General features: G+C 39.4%; 2 protein-coding genes across 3 annotated transcripts in view; both read left to right on the forward strand.

Annotated features, from left to right (window-relative positions):
* Positions 1-16,924, forward strand: LOC116505422 (protein shortage in chiasmata 1 ortholog-like). Of its 2 annotated transcripts, XM_032212649.1 has the most exons (8): positions 1-202; positions 2,575-2,737; positions 4,516-4,609; positions 6,054-6,472; positions 7,440-7,557; positions 10,227-10,321; positions 13,384-13,626; positions 16,085-16,924. In XM_032212649.1, exons 4-8 carry the CDS (start codon positions 6,373-6,375, stop codon positions 16,561-16,563), a joined length of 1,035 nt encoding a protein of 344 aa, XP_032068540.1. In that variant the 5' UTR covers positions 1-202; positions 2,575-2,737; positions 4,516-4,609; positions 6,054-6,372; the 3' UTR covers positions 16,564-16,924. The 2 variants fall into 2 exon arrangements, with proteins under 2 accessions (XP_032068540.1, XP_032068541.1); XM_032212650.1 differs by lacking the exons at positions 1-202; positions 2,575-2,737 and having other exon boundaries at positions 4,426-4,609.
* A 2,042-nt stretch (positions 16,925-18,966) lies between these two features.
* SHOC1 (shortage in chiasmata 1) overlaps positions 18,967-22,834 on the forward strand; it is a 41,030-nt gene continuing 37,162 nt past the window's right edge. The window contains exon 1 of the mRNA XM_032212582.1: positions 18,967-20,785. Coding sequence (XP_032068473.1) covers positions 20,716-20,785 — 70 coding nt within the window. The 5' untranslated portion in view covers positions 18,967-20,715. The remainder of the gene's footprint in view (positions 20,786-22,834) is intronic.

A 22,834-nucleotide genomic window follows, 5' to 3' on the forward strand; every position in this document is an offset into this window, starting at 1 on the left:
TTTAACTTTTCACTATTCAGGAAGCTTGTTTCAAATATTGCCTTCCATACTCCTAATGAAGATGTTGAAATTATTCCAAGTTCAAATCCTTCTTCTCAATTCAATACACAAGATTATATGCTTATGAAACTTGACAAGGGGGAACTGGCTGATAGACATAGCTTGCAGCTGGATTATGTTCCAGTTGCACTTAAACAAGAAGGTAAAATTCATTCCATTTTCTTACAGCCAAGACTTCTAAATTACTATGGCATGGCACACAAGTACAAAATTGTACATACCTTATTAATTCTCTACCTACATATAGCAGAACGGTTTAAATTTTTTTCCCAAAAGAGGCATGTTGTTGTTGTTGTTGTTGTTGTTCTTCTTCTTCTTCTTCTTCTTCTTCTTCTTCTTCTTCTCCCTCTTCTTCTTCTTCCATATCCATCATTGGATGTTGGCGATCATGTTGACAATCTTATTTTTGTCAACAGCTGCATGAAAAAGTACTGCTGAGTTTTGTCCAAACCATGTGTTTATATGTGTTTAATTCTGCTTTATTACACTCTGAAAGCTGTGATAATTTTTTTTCTCCCCCTGAAGTAAAATTAGAGTTGCATTCTACTCTTCTCATTAAAGGACACTATTATTTTGTGACTATTGTGATTATTGTTCTTGGTTGGAAATTCATAATGAGACCCTCCTGAAGCTCTTGCTATTACAATTAACTAAACCTAAACTCAATATACTTTTAAGTGTGTGGGTTTGGGTGTGGGGGAAAATATTGTATTTACTTCAAAAGCTTATACCATTAATGTAACATTGCTGGTCCACCCTGCTTCTACCATATCTGCACTTTGGCTTGAAGAAGCAATCTTAATCATTCTCAAAAGACATGCCAATGTGGTGCAGACTTCCTTTCATCCTCAGCCCAAGATTAGATACTTTTTTCTGAGCCAAAACTGAAGAGGGATTTTCCAGCCTCTCCAGACAGAAACCTAATGCAATGCATCATGTTTGATTGTAACAGAGATGATGACACAACAAAGGCTAGGCTTTTCCAAACTTCCATCAGTTGCTTTTGGATGGTGTAGACACCCCCTCCCCTTTTCTAGTCATTTGCAGGGGATAATAGATTGAAGGCAAGCTGTAGGGTGAAAGGAGAAGTAATTTATTCTCCTCTTCCATATTCTTCTCGCAGCATATCAACAGTCATATGTCAGTAGGCAGCATGGGGATTGAGAGCGTGCCGAAGCTGCTTCAGCCAGCACTTCTTTTTAATGCATAGTGCTGGCAGATGATGTGTGATCACAGTTCTGACAATAGCAGGAATCCTCTCACTTCCGTCGCTACTCAATACCCATGCAGTACTCTAGAAGGTTCTCAGGAGGTTCTGAGAAAAGTGTATGACTGAAGTAATCTTAACTCTCAGTACCCCCATGTAACATATTGAATACCGGCAGCCATGTGAATTAGGAATTTCCCACTAAAAAAAGAAAGGAAACTCCTTTTATTAGTTTTCCACCTTCCTAATGGAGGTGGGGTTCTAGAGGCTAAAACTGATATATGGGATGGGTAAAGTTTCCCAATACAGTAAAGCAGAATCAGAAACTCTCACCTTACAGATCAAGTTCTGACAGTTGGGCTAAACCTACCACACTAAACTTGACTCTTTCCCCAGCTCCCGTCCATATTTGGGAAGGCGGTGTATGTTTTCCCTGCCATCAGGACATAGTTTATGCTAAACTGTTCAGACCAAACTACTCATTGCCTTCATTAACAAGAAAGAATAAAGGCCAGCACGTTCGGGCTGGTATATTTTGTGCTGCTTCACAGATTGGAGGATAGTGTTTTAAATCTATGGTCTGAGGAATTCATTTGTTTTAATAGGAATATGACTTCTACCTAGTCTTAGCGCAATAATACCACCGCCAGGTGTTAAGGAGAAGAAATAGTTTTAAACACTAATTTGATAATGATTAATTTAATCCTTTTAAAACTAAAAGAAAATGGATATATGTGACAGACAAGAAAGAAAAGAGAAAAGGAATATCTCATTCAAGAGTTTCCACTAAACTAAAGATGTGTATGATCTTTTTTTTTCTTAGAGCAACAAATCATCACACAACATTGCAAACATCTGTAAAGATTCTCTCCAAAATCTGTTTGCCATGCTGTAGTGACCACTCCTGTCTGAGAAAAACAAATGTAAAACCTCCTTGGGCTCACAGAATTAGTATCATAATTCTTTCTAACAAAATAATCCGGAGGAACAGGGATATCTGCCATGCAATGTATTCATAAATATTAATTGACTTTTTTTTAAAGTAAATACATTTTGATTGTAATTTTGTACCTCTGAAAAGGTAGTAATTTTTTGCTACAGGAATTATTAAGTTATGTAATGTATCCAAAATACATAAAAATGCAGTCAATATAAATAGTTCACACATACAAACATACATAACTACGGTAAAAACAAGAAGAAAAAGGACCCAGAAATCTTTAACTTAGATTTCTATGGTATCTTTCAAAATGCAAAATGATTGATAAAGATGTCACATTGATATTTTTTGTTATTATATTATTAAGGTTTATATATTGAAGAAGAACTTGTTTTCACTAATAATTGGGCACTGTCTGCTAAATGTCTACCTTCTCTGCAAATACTCTTGAGCCGACTAAATGTTTTCCAAGTGCAAGATCCCCTTTTAAATTTTAAAGATGACAGTTTCATGGAAGAGAAAATATTGAGGTATTATACTACTAAATAAGATGCAATAAGGGATGTACATGATTATTATCTTAATTTCTGTTTTTGATTTTATTTCTACAAATTTTGATGGTTATTTAGGATGAAGTAGAACATCACTTCGATAAATGTTTGTGACTTTTAGTAATTATAATAGCTTTGGTTATTAACTGTAGTTTTACATACTGGCTATGCTAACATGGAACAATAAACTAAAATTATGGAGAATTATTGTAAATATGCTGCATGATATCCCTAGACTGTTATCATTTTTTATATTTGTTCTATTCAGTGGCTCATGAATGCAAAAATTCTGTGGCTCAAGAATGCAACAGTGCTTATGTGTGATTCTTGAAGCCATTTTCAGCAAAAGCTTCAATATCTGTCTTTTTTGGAAGCAAAAGCCCAGAATCCCAAGATTGGGGGGAAATTATTAACAAAATATTTATTTTTGTCTTATTCACAGTTATGAACATGAGGAGCCAAAAAGAAAATAACAAACTGAATGCACTCATTAGTTAGTTGTTGCTTGCATTTCAGGCCCTAATTTGATGATCACCTAACACTATTAGTATCAATGCTGATTGGGGATGATGGGAAATGCTATTTGACATATCGAAAAGTACCAAGCAATGAAAAACTGCTATATACAAATGACCTATTGATCCCTAAGAGGCTTATTTTTAACTTGTGGTTCGAGTGGAATGTGCTAACTTTAATGGATAAATAGGTAGATTCAGATTCAATACTGTAACTAATTATCAGTGAATTTCTAGTTTACTATATGAAGCAAAATTACACTGTGCCTGTAGGAAAGAGAAAATACTGGATTTTAAAAACTTAATGAGATGAACTAGGTTCTGAGTTGTTCACAAACAGACAAGAGTTCCTGGAATTAAAGGTTCATTAGCCTATTGTTCTTTAAAAGTATGGAACATTTATTTAATGAAATTCGTGTTGCCTTAACAATTAAGACATATTTCAACATTCCTATGCCTTAGAGAAAAGTTTCCACTAAAATGATTTGGACAGTATGCTATTCAGTTAATGTTACCACCTCATCTTTCACCTTTTGGTGTTAATATATGGAAAATGCTTTATAAATTATTAAAATGAAATCATATTCTATCCTCCCTTTGAAGAAAATAGGTGGCTATATAAATTTGATTTTAAAATATTTGATAACATTGTGCTGACATGCAACACATTTATTTTTCAGCATATCTTCATTTGTATATATTTTAGACTGCATATATTTAATACAAACAGTATTCTTCTAATTAACCTAGATTGTTTTCTTATCCTGTTATTGCTGCATCAAAAAGTAGCTTCAAAATGCCTCTGCTATATATTGCTGGCTTGTGTTAGTCAAATGTTTATAATGCCTAATAATAAATGTTAGAATGTTAACATAGTGTATCTTACATTTTTGGAAGTAAATACTTCTGGAAACTTTCATTATTTCCTCATTCCTCATGTTTTGCTTACTTCTTATGAAAAACACTTATTGTATTTCCCCTGAAAATAAATATTTAATGAATTATGAATTTTGGAAAATTCCTCCTTCCCCCAAACCAGCAGCCTTAAGCATAGTTCAATGGGGTATGTATTATTAATCATGCTTTTCCAACCTGGGAGTAGTAAAAATCTCATTCTCCAGATTTTAGTGTAACATGCTTAACTTGTTTTACAATTGGAAAATATGCCTCTGTATTACTATATTATTTCCAAACCAAAGAATGCCTAGTATAACGTGTTATACATGTGCTTTCATTTAAAAGGGAGTGCTTTACTTTCAAAAGAATAGTGACACCTCAAGAAAAAGGGATGGAATTAAGTGAAGATTTCTGCAAAGTTTCTTTAACAGATGAAGAGGTATAAGAATGATTCAATAAATTGTGCAGAAGATATCAAATCACTATGCAGGTCTATTAGAAATTATTTTTTTCACAGAAATGTAAAAGAAAATACTGACAGACTATGACAATAGAAAACAGCATACTCACAAAGTGTTCTTTAATTAAGTTTATTTTAATAGGTATTGGATTACAGAATATCAAAACATGGATATTTTTATTTAGAACCAGGTTATTTCAAAGTTTGTTAAAGTGAGACTTTTAAATTCTTATACTAACAAAATTTGGTCAATCTGGGAAATAGATATCTATTTTCCTGATATGGAGTCATGTGCAAATGTCCTGAACTATTAGTGTTTAATGAACTGTTATCAATAGTTTCCAAAGCTACTGTTCGTCTGTCTTTAGTGGAATATTCCTATTTCAGTGAAGCTCTCAGTATAGTTCATAAAGAGTTTACTAAAAGTCAGCAAGTTTTAATGGTAACATAATGTTTTTGGGAGGGAAGCATACAGCTGGTGAAAATACTATTTAAATTTATTATTTTCTTAAATAAGAAAATATTTTTATTTAGTCAGAACATTTAACCTACTTAAATCCTAGGTTATTTACATGATGTATTAATATCTTTAAAAATTAATAAATCAATGCCATTGTTAAACATATGTTTAAAAAAATATCCCTGCACCATGGACAATTTCAGGTTCTAAAAGCAAATAGGGAAAATAAAGTTTTTAGCACTTTCCAAAATTTTAATAAAGTGATGGCCAACTTGATATTAGTAGGTAAAGTTTTTTAAGAAAGTCAGATTGCCAATGAGAGATCCTGCTTTTTTCAGGAGAAATTATAGAAGAATACCAAGCAGCCTTTTCAGAATAATTTAAAATGATTGATTAACACTTTTTAATGTACTGTACAATAAGAAACAAACTTAAAATATTAAAACAGCTAGTGTCTCCATGTAATGCTTGACATATTTTCAGTGGTAAAGTAAAATCTATGTCCTTGCACAAGTGGTAGGGAATATTGATGAGAAATTAGGGGATTATGTTTTATTATGTTTATAAATTAAATTATGTTTATACAATGAAGGCAGAAAAGCAACGTTCTGGGCTGATTTTGGGCATTTCTTCTATGTACAAGAAATTGTGAACTATAATGTGAGTAGATCACTACAGTATAATGCATATGAGGTCTGGGTGAAAAATTCTTAATTGACAATAGATGAGTGCACTGATGTCATATCAATATACATCTTAGTTTTGCCTGGAGGTAAATGTAGGCCATTTAAGTAAATTATGGGGCTTTGATTAGAATGAGAAAGATCTGGCCTTTTAAAAGAGTTTTCTTGTGTCTTCTACAATGGAGTATTTCTATAAGCTATCATGAGCTGTTAATAAAGTAGATAGGATACAAAAATATCTACAAGCTGTTGTGACAGATACTGTTGTCTTTCTTTCTAGATTCCTTTATTTCTTGTTAAGTTTCAGTTCTGTGAAGCAACAAACTCAAAAGTGGATATGGAGATTCGCACATGTTTAGCCCTTAAATCTTTATTACAAGTAACTCCAGAAATTTTAGAAAATGAAATTGAATGTCTCAGAATAACTAATGAAAGTAAGAATACAAAGCGTCATATTTTGGCACCAATTCTCATATTTTGCATTGCCCATTATTTTATTTATGTTCCTTTTATGAATGCAGTTAAACATTAAGCATATTCTCTAGGAAAAGGACGTTACAGTATTGAGTTTTGTGTTAACATCTTTTCCAGAACTTAACATGACAATTATACCAGAGATGATAAAGAGATCAAAACATTATTCTACTCAAGAAGTTTATTCTAGTCAGAACAAAGATATACCAGAATTCAACAATCCAAGTAGGTACATTTGCACTAGGGTTACATCCGGCAGAAGGAGGACATATTCCCTTTTTTTGTCTTGTATTCTTCATCCAGAAGGCATTGTCTTAAAGTCAATTGGCTTCTTGATTATTTCTTCCTGAGCAGCTATTCTCTGCAGCACATCACATTTCTAATAACTGCTCCCGTAATCACAAGTTAACAACGTTCACTCTGTGACCTTAGTTATTTAGTGACAGCAGTCACTTACACTGCTGCCTGAAATTGACAACACCTTAATCCAGGGCTGCGGCCGGCAGGCCAGATGTGTCATGCACTGGCCACACCCACACCAGGTTTAATGAAGGAAAAGTTGTGATATCTCATGCTGCTGCTGTGATGATGCGAGTTCGACATCCCTGCCTTAATCACATTGAAGGCTTTTGCCTCCTAAACTGCTCTAGCACATTCCTGCAATTGAAAATTGGTCTTTCTAATGCTGGAAAGAAGAATTTTATACACATGTACTAAGTACTTTTTTTTTGCAGTTTTTCACTGCAATTTTTGTCATTGATGCCAAAAAAGTTAAACAATGTATCCTGTTTCCCTCCCTTATCCTCCTTTCCTATTATGTATGTCCTCCTTTGCCCGTTCAGATACCTGGTAACCCTTATCTGAACTAGAATTCAGGTACTTTGGATAATGTTAAATTTCAAAAAGATCTCTTGATTTTATCTCATTAACAAGTGCTAATTGTCTGTAGGATTTTGATCAAAAATTGAGTGCCTTACAAGATTATCTGATTAAGTACAGTATCAAGCTTTACTTTGGAGGAAATAGTTTATTAGATTGGAAAAGCGATGAGGAAATCTTGTGGTTTTATTACTAAACCTCGTTAAACTGCAAATTGCTTCCATGTGTTTGTCAGATTATTGTATTCTTAATATTGAGAAATACTGAAACCATTGTATCTTAACATCTTTTCTTCTTTTTCTGAAATTGCCAGTAAGTTACAATGGAGAACTTGAGGTGCCATTAACTCCTCCATGTAGGAAAGAAAATATGTGCATGGATTCATTGTATGTCCACTTAAAACCAGAACCTGTTTCTCCCATTAATAAAAAGTAAGGGTGTTTTTAGTCTTTACTGTATTTTATGTGGGTGTTAAATGTGCTTTTGTATTTATATTTTTATGATAATCTTTTCAAGTTAGATGCTGGATTATTTTTCACTTATACTGAATTTATTTATTAAGATTATATGCCAGCTTTTGTTCAGAAACCCCAAGGCAATATATATTGTGCTCTATCCTTCTGTTTTTCCTTATGCTCACAGCACTGTGATGTAATTTGGGCTGAGAAAGTGTAGATGACCCAAAGCTGTAGCTGAAGCTAGAGCAGAACGGCATGCCCTAGGCGTCAGTCTAACACTTTAACTACTATACTGTAGAAAGAAATGTCCTTCTGGGTTCAGCTCCAAGTGGGGAAAAGGACACTGGAGACATGGAGGCTGCTTGGAAAGATGGTTTATTGTTGGACAGGGCCACATGGCTTGAGCCCTGAACAGAAAAGGTGATCACATGCTTCAATGTTGGTGGAGAAGAAGAGAGAAGGGTTGAAGGAGGGGTTTGCTAGGCTTTTTATACCCTGTTTAGTCCCACCTCTCTGTTTCCTGTTCCTGTGTAAGAAATGTATTCTAATTGGTTGTCAGACTCCCATGGGGCCATGCAGAGGCTACTCTCTAGGCTGTGTTTTGAATCCAGGTATGGATGAATTCTCAGATGCCATGTGCTCAGTTGAGTAAAGTTCCAATATTATCATGCCTTTCTGCTGCAGCTGCTGGTGAAGTCTTTATTATGTAAAGTGACTAGCCTGGCCGTGTCAATGGCCCATTAACAAAGTGGGGATGGGCAGGAAGCTACAGGCAACTATTCTGTCTTTTAAAACATGTTTCTTTTCACATCCAGAGAAATATTCTGCCTTTTCAATATTTCCTAGGATATTTCATTTTTCTGGGAGAGGGCTGGATGATTCAATTCAATTCAATTCAATTTATTACATTTATATGCCGCCCTTTTTCCCCGAAGGGGACTCAGGGCGGCTCACAACTCAAACCAGGGAAGGGGAATACAGACAAAAATTTAAAAAAACAAAGCATAACAATACATAATTTAAAACACACAACAGTCATACCATTCGAGATGGGGGCAACAGCTCTTTAGCCCCAGGCCTGTCGGAACAGCCAGGTTTTAAGGGCTATGCGGAAGGCCTGGAGGGTGGTGAGGGTCCGAATCTCCACGGGGAGTTCGTTCCAGAGGGTCGGAGCAGCCACAGAGAAGGCTCTCCTCCGAGTGGTCGCCAGTCGACACTGGCCGGCGGATGGAATTCGGAGGAGGCCTAATCTGTGGGATCTAATCGGTCTAGTGGAGGTAATTGGCAGCAGGCGGTCTCTCAAGTACCCAGGTCCAATACCATGAAGGGCTTTATAAGTGACGACTAGCGCCTTGAAGCGTATCCGGAGACCAATAGGCAGCCAGTGCAGTTCGCGGAGGATAGGTGTTACGTGGGTGAACCGAGGTACACCCACGATCGCTCGCGCGGCTGCATTCTAGACAAGCTAAAGTCTCCGAATACTCTTCAAGGGCTGCCCCATGTAGAGCACGTTGCAGTAGTCCAGTCTAGAGGTCACAAGGGCGCGAGTGACTGTTGTGAGGGCCTCCCGGTTCAGGTAGGGATGCAACTGGTGCACCAGGTGAACCTGGGCAAATGCCCCCCTGGTCACAACCGACAAGTGGTGTTCAACAGTCAGCTGTGGGTCCAGGAGGACTCCCAAATTGCGAACCCTGTCTGAGGGGCTTCCCACAATACCATACAAGCTCTTTATAAAGATTGCAAGGTTTTTTGGGGGGGAATAGAAAAAATATTTAGGAAAGTAAATATATTAGTTTGAGAAATACATAAAGCTCCTAATTAAAATTTCACCTGAAACAGTTCTGATTGATTTATTAAATGTTACTGGAATTCAGCAACTTCTGAAGAAATACACGGTCTCTGTTATTGTTTTTTAAACAGACATATTTGCTGATAATTTCTTTAAGAAATGACCATGACTGTCTGGAGGGACAAAATATTTTCAACAGGAATGTACAGCTTATTCTGCCTAAGGGATCAACTGCTGATTATGTAATTGACTAGTAAACTGCATTTTGGTTTAGTGGGTCAAAAAGATAGCAGCTTAATTTTTCTCACACATATAATTTTCCACCCTATGCATTCCAGCAAAATAACCAAATATTTCTAGAGCCGAGGTGGCGCAGTGGTTAAATGCAGCACTGCAGGCTACTTCAGCTGACTGCAGTTCTGCAGTTCAGCTGTTCAAATCTCACCGGCTCAGCGTTGACTCAGCCTTCCATCCTTCCGAGGTGGGTAAAATAAGGACCCAGATTGTTGTTGGGGGCAATATGCTGACTCTGTAAACCGCTTAGAGAGGCCTGAAAGCCCTATGAAGCGGTATATAAGTCTAACTGCTATTGCTATTGCTATTTCTAGTATGAAAATAGTTTTTTGCTTTCAACTATGTTAACTAATTATTAGAGATATTAAAACTGCACAAGGGAAATGAAAGTTTCTGTGTGGAGTAAAACAAAAGTTCCTTCTAGTTTATATTTGCTGAAAATGAAAAATTGGTGTCGAAAAGAGACAGCAGTATTTGTTAACTTGCATCTATCTGTGTGTTCGTCTGTCTGAAAACAGGATACAGAATCTAATGTTTTTCCTGTACTCTTTTTCCTTAGTGATTTCATTACAGAATCTACTTCAAACTATTTGGAAGGGCTTATGTGGCAGTCAGAGAAATACCAGAAAGCTATGTCTTCACTTTTCCTATTAGGTAATTAAGCACAAATTTTGAATTTAGATTTAGTAAAGGTCCACACACTTTCCCCCACACACAAAAATATGTATCTTTGGATTGCTTTCCTCAATAAATAAATGAATAAGTATAATGTTTTTGACTCATTTGTTTAACTGGGTATTTTCATCTAGTCTTAGCATGTGTGGAGAACTGATAATATTTTAGGTCATATTTATGCAGAAATATTGAAAGTTCAAAAGGATTCATAAATTTTAAGTACTATTGTTGACAATACTGAGCTAGATTGACTAGTATGAGTATGAAACAAATTTCTGTTTTCCTAAGTAAGCTTATTAGATAATACTTTAGATAAGTATAACAAACTGAAAATCTGCCTCTTGTCGGTTAAATATGTCTTTCTTTCTATTAAAATGTATTTTAATGAGAAAGTTGTTTATGTAATCAATATAGTCAGTAGAATCTACTTAGAAAATTATTTACAAGATACTGTATGCTTCAGAATATGCAGGAAAATGAGATCAGCATATCTTTAAAGCATTCACATCTTTTTTTCACACTTTTTCCTGATTTCAAAACAGACAAAGCTCATGTAAGATTATTCCTTTAATGGGTCAATTCTTTAAAACAGCCATATCTATTTTCAAGATTACAAGGAGGCCCCAAAACTGATGTGGCTGTTTTAAAGCAATGTTGTATTTGTGTACTTGTGCTCCTGCACATTCCAAAAGATTTCTTTCAAATAATTTTCGAAGCATATTCAATTGCCTTACTGATATTTAAGTACCGTATTTTCACGACCAAAAGCCGCACCGGATTATAAGCCGCAGTATCAGTTAACGTTAATTTTTCAAACTTTTTCCATATATAAAGCGCACCGGGTTATAAGCCGCACGTTTCCTGACGCTTCTGGACATCTGTTGCAGTCGCGAGGAGCGGAGAAGAGCGCGAAGGTTCTTGGCGCTCCAGGAAGCCACGAAAGCAGCTGGGAGAGGCGCACGGTTTGGTTTATCCTCCCTGGACGTCGCAGCAGCAGCCCCAAGCGCACCGATCTCTGTGTTTTTCGCATCGGGGCATGCTGCAAGAGAGAGTGAGTGAAGACCTTTCCGGATTGCTGGTGGTGGAGGTGCGGGCCCGTCGCCCTGTGGTCAGCAAAAAAAGTCCGGGGGAGTCCTTTGCGCTGGCTGGAAAAGGTCTTCACTCTTCACTCATTCCCTCTTGCAGCACACCCCGATGCGAAAAACACTGAGATCGGTGAGTTTGGGGCTGCTACTGCGACATCCAGGGAGGATAAACCAAACCGCGCGCCTCTCCTGCTTCCCGGAGCGCCAAGAACCTTCGCGCTCTTCTCCATACTCTCCTCGGCTCCTCACAACTGCAATAGACGTCCAGAAGCGGCAGGGGCTATCGAGCTGGAAATCCAATCCCCATTAGCCCCAAAAGCCGCTTCTGGACATCTATTGCAATCCCGAGGAGAACGCGGAGAAGAGCGCGAAGGTTAGGGTTACTGGGCAACGTGGGGGTGGGGGAGGCTGGAGCAGTTTCGTTCTGAATGGAGGGAGAGGAAAAAAGTTGGGATTCTCCCTGCTGCAGCCTTTAAATGGCAGAGAGAAGCCGAACTCTTTCCCCTCCATTCACAGAGAAGCTGCGGCTCCCTTTATGCCCCTCTGGCTGGCCCCCTCCCTCCCGGGGGGGGGGGTGTGTCAAAGTACCTGAAAGGGGCATGCAGGCTGCTATAGCTCCACTGAGAAGACATTTCTGAGAAGAGAAAGGGCTCCGGTCAGGCTGCACCCAAGCTGATGGAGTGCTCGCAACCGCCCGCCTATCGCCAGGGAGACAGCCAGTGCAGGTGAGCCGCGCGATTGCTCCGATCGCAAGGGCGCTTCACCAGCTCGGGTGCAGCCAGACCAGAGAACTTTCGGTGGTGCGCCGATTCCAGCAGCTGCGTTTTTCCTTGAAATTTGCTGTCCCGGCAACCCGAAGTGGACATTCTCCCAGCGGCGTCTCAGACACTCCCACCCTTAACCAGGACAAAGTGAGGATGGCTGGGCGCAGTTTGGTGCCTCCCGGCTAAGGAGGGAGGGAGAGACCCAAGGGACGTGTGCGTGCCTGCTCGCGGTCATTCGCTTGCAAGTTTCAAGTTTGAGCGTAAAATCGGGAGGGAGAGATTTTCGATCTTTTTCCATATATAAAGCGCACCGTGTTATAAGCCGCACTGCCGGTTTTTGATCAAATTTTAAGATTTTCAGTGCGGCTTATAGTCGTGAAAATACGGTAAGACTTGCTTCTTAATGCTGTGGACTTACATTTGCATCTTGCAATGTACCCATGATTGATTTCATTCAAATTTACTTTTGTGTAATATGGTTGTGATTTCTCAAAAGGAAGGGTTTATATTCATACTTTTCAGTCTTGCAAGGTTAACCAGCAGGATATACAGTATTTGGAAAATAAATATTCACAGATAGAAATGTGTTCTGATCCCCCTCGTTCCACACCAAAGCACACTCTGAGCCAGAGATAAATTACAGCATTTAATTAACAGGCAAACATGTCCTTGACAGTAACCCAGCACAGACAAGCTTGGGCAGCAATAAGCACAGATAAGGCTTGGCAGCAATCCAGCCTGCCAAGCTCCTACAAAGTTCTCCGACATTCAATTCTGTGTTGACTTCTGACTTGTGCACAAGTAGTTTTTGATAGTTTGGAGAGGAGCCTAATGATCACCAGCTGAGCACAATTACCTCCTGTAATTGCATAATTGTTCCTGACACCTAGTAGCTCTTCGATGGTGTACATCCAGGAACAACTCACTCTCCAGCTCACTCTCCCTTGTCTCCTCCCCACTGGTCCAAGGCTCAGGTGCCTCCTGGTGGCCAATCAGCCTCTCTGCGCCCTGCTCGGAGTCGGAACCTGTCCAGGGTCCTCCACATCCTCCAGAGCCAACTCATAGGGCCCCTTGCTGTCGGAATATGGTGGCAGCTCCAACGGCTCCTGCTGGGCCACAACAGAAATGTATGATAACTTAACTGGAATGTAGGGATGAAAATAAACTGGTCTGTATCATATTTGTTTTACAGTACCTCAGAATTCTGTTGCTTTATGTCAACAGTTTTCAGTCATAGAACTGAAGACAAAGTTGTCTATACATGAAAATTCCATGATTATCGGAACCTTGGAAGAAGATGAGTGGATTAATTTAAGAGGAAACTTGACTGTACCGTGTGTTTTAGAAGCACTGAGCATAAACGTAAATGATGAAGGAAGACTTGCTAATAAAGCTATTGAAGTTTTTTCCAAAGTTACTAATTTCCAGTTAGATGGTAAGTATTTTAAACTTTATTTCAGTGTTTTTTAAGTGAAAATAAGATTTTTCATTTCCACTTGAATTTGTCTAAAAGATATTAGAAGTTGTAGGATTAGTATGCTAGCTCCCAGCATTCTATTAATGCTATGGCACTCTGGGAAAGATAGTGTGGCACACAAGTACATCACTAATGACATCATTATAGAAAATGTTGGCACTGGAAATATGCTGCTTGAGGCAATATTGTGCCTGCTCTACTGTCCTGGGAACTACAGCTAACTATACTTACAACAGAAATCAGTCTGTCAGGATCATGACTATTTTTTAACTACTACTCTCTTCTTTTATTTGAATAAGTCTTATCTTTTTCATTTTCATTCTTTGGTTTCTTGTGATAACTTGAAATTGAACTAGATCAATATCTAAACTCAATTTGAGAAGTTCATGTCTACAGACTGTCAAATGAATTACCACATGTGCTTGGAACAGGTTTTTCTATTCTCATTTCCAGTATATTGTATTTTTGCATGTGCAGATAGTACCATTTTGTGTTTTTCTTAATAATTTTTATTAGAACTTTTCAAATATGATTAAAGTATAAAAAATAAAGAAGATAGAAGTGAGAAGGAAAAAAGTGAACTATGACTTCATCATTAACACTTTTTAATCTCCAAATCCATACTTCATCTATTAAGTATTTTCTCTTTCAATAAAAAGTCTATATAAGGCTTCTAGTCTTTTAAATGAATCTTTATTTTTTCCCCAGACCACAGAAAGTACTATTTTTCGGGAACATAAATTATTATGGTAAAGGAATTGTTAGTCCTTTTTTCATTTCATTTTTGATTATGTATTAAATCATCGATTCACTTTATAAATCACAACATAATCAAATAGCTCAAGGTAGCATACAATGTGCAGCCCTGGTTTAATTCTGTGTATTTCCAATGGAGGCTTTCATCTGTAGATCAAGGAAAAAGCTCAGTTATTGTTCTTCTGTAAAGGCATTGGTAAATACAGATCCATCAAAGAATGCAAAAGGCAATTACATCATTGTGGGGCACTTGGCAACTAGTCATAATTGCAAAAGGGTTGTCAAGCATCCAAATCGCAATCACATTATTGCCAGATAGGTGTAGTGCAGCATTTTGTTATGGTCAGAAGCGTTTTACAGGCTGTAAGCACCTTTCTAAGGCCATCCATAACTTCAAATGATTGTTAAGTGAGTACCACTTGTACCAAAGTGTATTGGGAATGGAGATGAATTCCCTTCATTCTTATTTTGCTGACAAGGACTTTTGCCGCATAAAAAGAGTATCTGTTATCAGATTAATGAGATGTAATTAATGAGATGTAATCCAATAACATAGGTTTTGATAGTATGGAAACATAGAAGTTTCTATTTCTAATCCCGCATAGTTACAATATTTATAGACATAAAAGGAGATATTGTATCAAGCCTTAATAACACCATCCAAATTTGACGGGCTACAAATAGGGTGCTGATTGGGAATGGACATAGCCCAATGCGTCTGGTAGGAGTCAGGTTGGTGAAAGCTACTGTGATAACATGAATAAATCCTTTGAAAAGCTATATTACAGAAAGCTTGTGGTTTTACTAAAATATTTAAAATTGTTGACCTTCTAGAAAGCCCTTAAACATGATTCTGTCAATTAGCTTGAGGATCTCATAATACAATGAAGCCTGCTAGTCAGCTGATTGACAGTTTGTGTAATTCTCTCTTTGTATGTACCACTACCATTCTGCTTTTTTTGTTTTTGTTTGTTTACTTTAAATTGCTTGTTCTAATGGTTTTCAGGTATTATGTGTGTATTTTGATTGTTTATTATTACCAGTGGGTCTCAACCTTCCTAATGCCGCGACCCTTTAATATAGTTCCTCATGTTGTGGTGACCTCCAACCATAAAATAATTTTATGTTTCCTGTATTTTTTCAAAAATATGTGTTTTCCAATGGTCTTAGTCCCGACCTACAGGTTGAGAACCACTGACCTACACCATCCAAAGTCACCATGTGAGATGGGCAGCTATACAAATGTGATTAAATAAAAATAATTATGTTTTCTTAATTATACATTGCTTTGCAGGTAGTACTCGTTTAGCAACTACCTTGTTTGGCAACAATTTGCAGTTACAATTATGAAAAAGTAACTTTACAACCAATGCTTGCATTTACAAGCTTCATAGGACTGTAAGGCGAAGAAAAACTGAAGTAAGACCACAAACACTGTCATGGTTTCAGTCGCAAACAGCTTCAATTAACCACCACATTGTTGCTTCCAATTGTCCCTGTGCAAGGACTTCCTGTATATCCTAATTTCAATGGATATGAGTGATTGTTTGGGTTGATTGTGATATCCCATAATAATTCAGAATATGTTTTTCATTGAGCTGTGTTCAATTGAAAAATAAATATATAGATAGACAATGACAAATATTTGTTTTCTTTTCAGAATGGCTTGATGACGAGCATTCCTTCTGTGACAGCAACGTGAAGATTTTTAGTATCCCTCATTGTATTGGGTCCAAGGATTCTTGTTCTCCTAAAAAAAATGAGACTTTTTCTTCACTACCTCTGACACCTACTTCACCACAGTATAGTATCTCTATAGCAGACAACAATGTATCTGCTGAAAGTTATATCAAACAAACCAAATTACAAAATGAAATTGAAAAGCCAGTGCAGATTGGAAACCATGAAGTAGAAAAAAACAATCTAGTTGGTTGCAGGAAAGTCTGTATCTCAGAAAATAGTAGATTAAGAAATAAAAAGTCAGTTCTATCTGAACAGCCTAGAAAATTTAAAGATGACTTTGATCTTTTGAGTAATTTTATCATGCTGAGATCTAAACAGGTGATCAGTCAAAGAGAAGAAGGAAATACTGTGGATATTCAAGAAGAAGGTAGTTTAATTGCTTTTATTAAGATTTAGTTTAGGATCAAATAGTTTAGCATAGTTTAGGATCCAATTTTCTTTTCTGATAAAACATTACAGTTGTATTAAGAAACACCCATGTAAACCATCGACATCAGAAAGGATCAGATAGGAATGTGGGAATATTTAGATTATATGGTAAACCTACTTAATGAGATATTCCCTTAGTATAGGGAACATTTTGATCTATGTGGAGAAAAGAAAATTAAATATTTCCAATAGTGCGTTCTCTAGTATTTGAACAAACAGTAAGTCTTAAGAGTGTTTAGAGATACCAGTAATTATTACAGTACACACACATTTTATTTATTTTATTTATTTTATTTAATCGATTTATAGGCCGCCCAATCCCGGAAGAGTCCGGGCGGCTTACAACGAAAGAAAAAAGAAATAATAAAAAATGAAAATAAAAACAGGTGAAAATCAACAGGCATACATTCGTTACAATCAGGGCTGGACCTCAACAATGAGGTCAACAGCCCCAGGCCTGCCGGAATAGCCAGGTTTTAACAGCTTTTCTGAAGGCCATGAGAGTGGGTAAGGTCCGGATTTCTGTGGGTAGCTCATTCCAAAGGGTCGGAGCAGCCACAGAGAAGGCTCTCCTCCAGGGAGCTGCCAGCCGACATTGTCTGGCTGACGGCATCTGAAGGAGGCCCACCCTGTGGGATCTCACCAGCCGTTGGGAGGAATGTGGCAGTAGGCAGTCTCGCAGGTATGCTGGCCCTAAGCCATGTAGGGCTTTAAAGGTGATAACCAACACCTTGAATTGCATCTGGAGACCAATAGGTAGCCAGTGCAGCTCGCGGAGGATAGGTGTAACGTGGGTGTACCTAGGTACACCCAATATCACTCGCGCGGCTGCATTCTGGACTAGTTGCAGTCTCCGAAAACTTTTCAAGGGTAGCCCCATGTAGAGCGCGTTGCAGTAATCCAGCCTTGAGGTGACTAGGGCGTGAGTGACTGTTTGGAGTGCCTCTCGATCCAAGTAGGGCCGCAATTGATGCACCAGGCGAACCTGGGCAAAGCCCCCCCTGGTCACGGCCAACAAATGGTGTTCCAGTGTCAGCTGTGAATCCAGGAGGACTCCCAGATTGCGGGCCCTCTCTGAGGGGTGTAAGTTTTCACCCCCCAGGATCAAGGATGGACTGTCTGGACTGTCCTTCGGGGGCAACATCCACAGCTACTCAGTCTTGTCGGGATTGAGTACGAGTTTGTTCACCCCCATCCAGATCCTGACAGCTTCCAGGCATCATCACATCACATCCGCCACTACACTGAGCTGGCACAGGGCAGAGAGGTACAATTGTGTATCATCAGCATACTGATGATACTTAACCCCATGCTGTCGAATGATCTCGCCCAGCAGCTTCATGTAGATGTTAAATAGGAGGGGGGACAAGACCGAGCCCTGTGGCACACCACATTTAAGGGGCCTAGGGGTCAACCTATGTCCCTCAACCAACACCGACTGCGACCTGTCAGAGAGGTAAGAGGAGAACCACCGTAAAACGGTGCCTCTCACTCCCACCTCCTCCAACCATCGCAGAATGATACCATGGTTGATGATATCGAAGGCCGCTGAGAGGTCAAGAAGCACTAGGATAGAGGAATGTCCTCTATCCCTGGCCCGCCAGAGATCATCGCTCAGTGCGACCAAAGCGGTTTCTGTGCTGTACCCAGGCCTGAAACCAGACTGAAAGGAGTCTAGATAATCTGCTTCATTCAAGGTCCGTCGGAGTTGAAGCGCCACCACCTTCTCAACAACCTTTCCCATAAAAGGAAGGTTGGAGACAGGATGATAGTTCTTAAGAATAGCTGGGTCCAGAGAAGGCTTCTTGAGGAGGTGCCTTACCACCGCTTCCTTTAATGGTTGCGGGAAAGACCTCTCTTGTAAAGATGCGTTCGTAATCATCTGGAGCCAGCCTCGTGTTACCTTCCTGCTGGTTGAGACCAGCCAGGAGGGGCACGGGTCCAGTAAGCAGGTGGAGGCACTCATCGCTCCCATGGCCTTGTCCACTTCCTCAGGGGTGACAAACTCGAACTCATCCCAGCAAATCTGACTAAGACTCTCCCTCGGCATCTCAGCTGGTGCTGCCCAAGTAGAGTCCAGGTCTGCCCGAATCTGAGTGATTTTATCTGACAGAAACTGAACAAACTCCTCAGCTCTTCCCTGCAGGGGCTCCCCTGCTTCCTCACCTTTCAGGAGGGAGCGGGTCACCCTAAACAGGGCGGCTGGGCGAGATTCCGCGGATGCAATAAGAGCGGAAAAATGTGCACATTTTGCCGCCCGTATCGCCACTAAATAAGTCCTAATAAAGGCTCTTAATAGTGTTCGGTCAGATTCGGAGTTACTAGTCGTCCAGCATCGCTCTAGGCATCTCTTTTGGCGCTTCATCTCCCGGAGTTCCTCGGTAAACCAAGGTGCCCTCCTGGATCCACTGCCGCGGAGAGGCCGCAAAGGCGCAATCCCATCTAGTGCCTCAGCCGCCGCAGCATTCCAGGCCGCAATCAAGGACTCTGTCGGATTGTGGGCAAGGGAGTCAGGTATCCCTTCTGAAATCCTTCCGGGTCCATCAGGCATTATACTCTGTGTACCCATATTGGGAAGCTACATGCAGTATTGCAGTTCCTATCAAATAGTCAGTTGGTGGGGAGCTGCAGCACTAAGAAAAAAGGAGTCAAATTACAATCTGAACAACTGGGTGATATGCAATCAAGTGCTTCCTAGGTTGAGCTATAATATTACAGTAGATTTAATTTTTACTTGAAAGTCAACATAGTTTAAATGTACAGTGAAATGAACCTTGGTTTAAATAATGTTGTAAAATTTGTACTTACTGGTAGAAGTATACTGGGAGAGATCAATCAAAATGTGCTGACACAATGAAGGCATATAGATATAATCTGTATATGCTGTAGCTAAAGGATGTCAGGTAGGGGTGTGTGTGTGTGAGAATCAATAGCTCCCTCTACTACTACCACAAAAATTCGGATATAGACTCTCCCTTTAGCTCCCTTCCCCTCCCTTTGGATTTCTCCACTGTTGATTCTCTTTTGTTTTCCAAATGGAAAGCAATTGGAATAAATCAGCTCATTCCATTTAATTGGATCATGCATACCTTATTGCCCCTAATGGTTAGCAAATTCTGCTCTCAGAAGCAACCAGTCCCATTTTGTTAAATAATTACGCTAATTAATGTGTGATTCAATTGGGGTGCAAATTAACTAAAAAGTATCTTGATATATTTAATTAAAAAGAATTTCCACTGGATGAATAATGAGTTTGTTGTGTAGAACCAGCACAGATGATAAAAATGACGAATGTCATAGATACAATAATTGCCACTGAAATAGTAAACTATTTATGTTCACATATATCAGACCCTCAAAGCTTTAATTAAGTTCCATGAGTAATTTAAATACTTATTTACTAATGAGGAGCATCAGTTACTATGTTAGATTTTCATTGTTTATGAATATATTTTTTCAGCTGTACATAGTACAAAATTGTAGGAACTAATAAGTCCTGTCATAGAGCACTGCATCTTTTCTTAGTCTTATGTTACCATCTAGTGATCTCATACTAAAACTGCAACTATATGTTACATTCTATATTTTGGCATTTCTCTGTAGGAAACTTCCCTATGATTTCTATGAAAGAAAGCAAAAAGCACAATAGCCACCTACAGCCACTTATATGTGCCACACAGATATTATAGCTTTTCAGGTCTCTCATTAGATAAGAAGCTATTATTTTGGGTCAGGTAGGTTGCTTTCAGTTTCCAAGTCTTGGGTACACTTCAATCTCTTCCTTCCCAAAACTGGTATTAACCTGTGATTTTTACAGTTGGAAAATGGGGATATTGCTAAATACAAATCATATCATAAGGAAAGAAACATGAGAAATATTAACAGTGTTTAATTAGCCTCAGCTGAAAACATTAGTACTGTGCTGATCTCATTCATGAATCCATTTATTTTTAAACATGCCACTCAGCGTGAGTGTTGATCCAAAAAAAGGGCATCATTCAGTAAGAAATTAGATTGCTTTAACTTATTTTATGAACCTCTTTTTGTATTTCCTAAGTATTTGATGCTGAGGACGAACAACCTTCAATAGAAGTCCACAAAAGTCCTGGGGTTCCTGGCATGGCAGTTCCTATGGAAAACCAATCAAAAGACAACCATACATTAGCTTTCCTCAAAATTAAAGCATCAGGTACTAAACATTTTAAAGCACCATTTTAAAGTTTCTTTTATAACAGGAGCTCTGGATTTCAAATTCCTCTATAATGATCTCAAAAGTTTCCCAGTTAAAGAATGAACAATTATATGTATGTAGAATTCTGTTCAGAAAAAATGGTCAGATGAATGCACATTTATGAGGGAACTGATTATACCAAAGAAAAAGAAGCAGAAAACATCATAATCCCCACAGGCGGCCACTTATTTTTCATACTGAAAATGGAGTGCCTCACCAAAATAGCCAGTTAGATTGGAATACATTGTATTACAATGACAAATGCTGCTTTTTATGTAGAGAAGCACGTTTTAAAAGTACTATATTTTCAAAATGATGTTTCCACCTCTGTCTGCTGTCTAAGAATGAACTCTTGAAGGGGCACTGATTCCTATGGATCTTCATTTTTAAACGGGTTAAGAGTTGTTAGGCTTGGAAACACAGAATTGCCCTCTATGTGCCATTAAAGCAGAGGAAATGACCTGTAAAATAGGATACATGACATATTAGATCTCCTATACAGAGAAAGATGGAACGTCTCTATCTTTCTATGCATTGATCAGAACTTGAAAAAAAATAGTTGTGTGATATCTGTTGGCTCCTCTTTAAGCATATGTTTTCCTGGAATTGCACCACACTTACCGAGAGCAGCAGCACAAGCTTCTGCAAAGAGTTGCTGACAAGTAGTATGTGAAGTTCCAAAAGCCTGCCAAATCATCTTTTCCCATTCAAATCTGGATTACTGCTAGCCTAATACATCATTTTCATTTTTATCATTTTGCTTTATTAGTATGCCGCCCTTTTCCCTGAAGGGACTCAGGACGGCTCACAACTCAAGGGAGGGGAAAAACAGACAAGTTACAAAACATAAAAACCATACACAATTAAAAAGCACAACAATCATACCATTCGAAGTGGGGCTGCAAGTCTTTAGCCCCAGGCCTGTCGGAACAGCCAGGTTTTAAGGGCTATGCAGAAGGCCTGGAGGGTGGTGAGGGTACGAATCTCCACGGGGAGTTCGTTCCAGAGGGTTGGAGCAGCCACAGAGAAGGCTCTCCTCCGAGTGGTCGCCAGTCGACACTGGCCGGCTGATGGAATTCGGAGGAGGCCTAGTCTGTGGGATCTTATTGGTCTAGTGGAGGTAATTGGCAGTAGGCGGTCTCTCAAGTACCCAGATCCAATACCATGAAGGGCTTTGTAGGTGACGACTAGCACCTTGAAGCGTACCCGGAGATCAACAGGCAGCCAGTGCAGCTCGCGGAGGATAGGTGTTACGTGGGTGAATCGAGGCGCACCCACGATCGCTCGCATGGCTGCATTCTGGACAAGCTGAAGTCGCCGAATACTCTTCAAGGGCAGCCCCATGTAGAGCACGTTGCAGTACTCCAGCCTAGAAGTCACAAGGGCACGAGTGACTGTTGTGAGAGCCTCCCGGTTCAGGTAGGGATGCAACTGGTGCACCAGGCGAACCTGGGCAAATGCCCCCCTGGTCACAGCTGACAAATGGTGTTCAAAAGTCAGCTGTGGGTCCAGGAAGACTCCCAAGTGGCGGACCCTATCTGAGGGGCATACTATTTGACCCCCAGCCTGAGAGATGGAACACTTGGCCAATTAGTAGGAGGGAAGCACAGCAGCCACTCGGTCTTATCTGGATTGAGTACAAGCTTGTTAACCCCCATCCAGTCCCTAACAGCCTCGAGGCCCTGGCTCATCACGTCCATCGCTTCATTGAGTTGGCACGGGGCGGACAGATACAGCTGTGTATCGTCCGCATACTGGTGGTATTTTATCCCGTGCCGTCAAATGATCTCACCCAGCGGTTTCATGTAGATATTAAAGAGGAGGGGGGACAGGACCGAACCCTGCGGCACCCCATACGTTAGGGGCCTAGGGGTCGATCTCTGCCCTCCGACTAAAACTGACTGCGACCTGTCCGAGAGGTAAGAGGAGAACCACCGTAAGACAGTGCCTCCCACCCCCACCTCCCACAGTCGTCGCAGAAGGATACCATGGTCGATGGTATCGAAA

The sequence above is a fragment of the Thamnophis elegans genome, chromosome 3, assembly GCF_009769535.1.
Source record: "Thamnophis elegans isolate rThaEle1 chromosome 3, rThaEle1.pri, whole genome shotgun sequence".
In the NCBI taxonomy this organism is placed as follows: Eukaryota; Metazoa; Chordata; class Lepidosauria; order Squamata; family Colubridae; genus Thamnophis; species Thamnophis elegans.

What these genes read in the sequence shown, in the direction of transcription:
- LOC116505422 (XM_032212649.1), top strand. Translation starts at nt 6,373, where the DNA reads ATGACAATTATACCAGAGATGATAAAGAGATCAAAACATTATTCTACT. An exon ending in ACCAGAATTCAACAATCCAA is followed by an intron (nt 6,473 to 7,439) that starts GTAGGTACATTT and finishes TGAAATTGCCAG; the next exon opens with TAAGTTACAATGGAGAACTT. An exon ending in GTCTTCACTTTTCCTATTAG is followed by an intron (nt 10,322 to 13,383) that starts GTAATTAAGCAC and finishes TTTGTTTTACAG; the next exon opens with TACCTCAGAATTCTGTTGCT.